Source organism: Sceloporus undulatus, unplaced genomic scaffold, assembly GCF_019175285.1.
Source record: "Sceloporus undulatus isolate JIND9_A2432 ecotype Alabama unplaced genomic scaffold, SceUnd_v1.1 scaffold_28013, whole genome shotgun sequence".
Classification (NCBI taxonomy): Eukaryota; Metazoa; Chordata; class Lepidosauria; order Squamata; family Phrynosomatidae; genus Sceloporus; species Sceloporus undulatus.
Genome location: NW_024830926.1, coordinates 1 through 1388, shown reverse-complemented (window position 1 = coordinate 1388; position 1388 = coordinate 1). Strand labels below are relative to the sequence as shown.

At 52.8% G+C, this 1388-nt stretch overlaps 1 protein-coding gene across 1 annotated transcript; it reads left to right on the top strand.

Moving 5' to 3' along the window:
- Positions 1 to 6: 6 nt before the first annotated feature.
- Positions 7 to 1385, top strand: LOC121918727 (neuroblast differentiation-associated protein AHNAK-like; the record flags this gene model as incomplete). Its single annotated transcript, XM_042444734.1, has 1 exon — positions 7 to 1385. A coding segment is annotated over exon 1 (1371 nt), but the record flags the coding sequence as incomplete, so codon positions are not given.
- Between the last annotated feature and the right edge of the window lie 3 nt (positions 1386 to 1388).

Here is a 1388-nt window from a genome sequence, read left to right as displayed (position 1 = left end):
ACGTGGACCTTAGCATGCCGACGGTAGATGCAACACTTCCCTCTGCTGATCTCAGCGTTACCAAACCAGAGCTCAAAACAGGCGACCTTCAAGCAGACGTCAGCCTCTCAGCACCTGACGTGAAGCTCCCTTCAGGCCAGGCTTCCTTGGAACTCAAAGCTCCAGACCTACAGCTGGAGGCACCGTCAGCCCAGGTTGCTCTGGACGGGGCCGAGATAAAGGCAGAAGGGTTGGATGGCAAGTTTAAAATGCCAAAGTTCCACATGCCAAAGTTTGGAGTGTCTCTTCCCAAAGGAAAAGCAGCTGCAGAAGCCGAAATCACCTTACCATCCATGGAAATTGAGGTCCCTAAGCCTGAACTCAAGGCTGAAGTCACCCTGCCTTCCGTTGGACTTGAAGGTGACATTAAGCTGCCAAAGGTAGAGATGGAAGCACCAAGCCTAGAAGTGGAGGTGGGAGAGAAGGGGAAATTCAAAATGCCAGATGTCAAGATGCCCAGTGTCAAAATGCCCAAAGTCAAGACTCCACAAGGGGGAGTCAGCCTGCCCAAGGTGGAAACCGATGTCTCCCTTCCCAAAGCTAAAGTCGAGTTACCAGAGGCAGACGTCTCCGTCAAAGTTCCTGAGGCAGAGGGAAGCGTTGAGGGTGGCGGGATGAAAATTCACATGCCAAAGTTCAAGATGCCCAGCATGGGCTTCTCCAAACCAGATGTCAAAGGCCCCAAAGTCGACGTGGACCTTAGCATGCCGACGGTAGATGCAACACTTCCCTCTGCTGATCTCAGCATTACCAAACCAGAGCTCAAAACAGGCGACCTTCAAGCAGACGTCAGCCTCTCAGCACCCGACGTGAAGCTCCCTTCAGGCCAGGCTTCCTTGGAACTCAAAGCTCCAGACCTACAGCTGGAGGCACCATCAGCCCAGGTTGCTCTGGACAGGGCCGAGATAAAGGCAGAAGGGTTGGACGGCAAGTTTAAAAAGCCAAAGTTCCACATGCCAAAGTTTGGAGTGTCTCTTCCCAAAGGAAAATCAGCTGCACAAGCCGAAATCACCTTACCGTCCATGGAGATTGAGGTCCCTAAGCCTGAACTCAAGGTTGAAGTCACCCTGCCTTCCGTCGGACTTGAAGGTGACGTTAAGCTGCCAAAGGCCGAGATGGAAGCACCAAGCCTAGAAGTGGAGGTGGTAGAGAATGGGAAATTCAAAATGCCAGATGTCAAGATGCCCAGTGTCAAAATGCCCAAGGTCAAGACTCCGCAAGTGGGAGTCAGCCTGCCCAAGGTGGAAACCGATGTCTCCCTTCCCAAAGCTAAAGTTGAGTTACCAGAGGCAGACGTCTCCGTCAAAGTTCCTGAGGCAGAGGGAAGCGTCGAGGGTGGCGGGATGAAA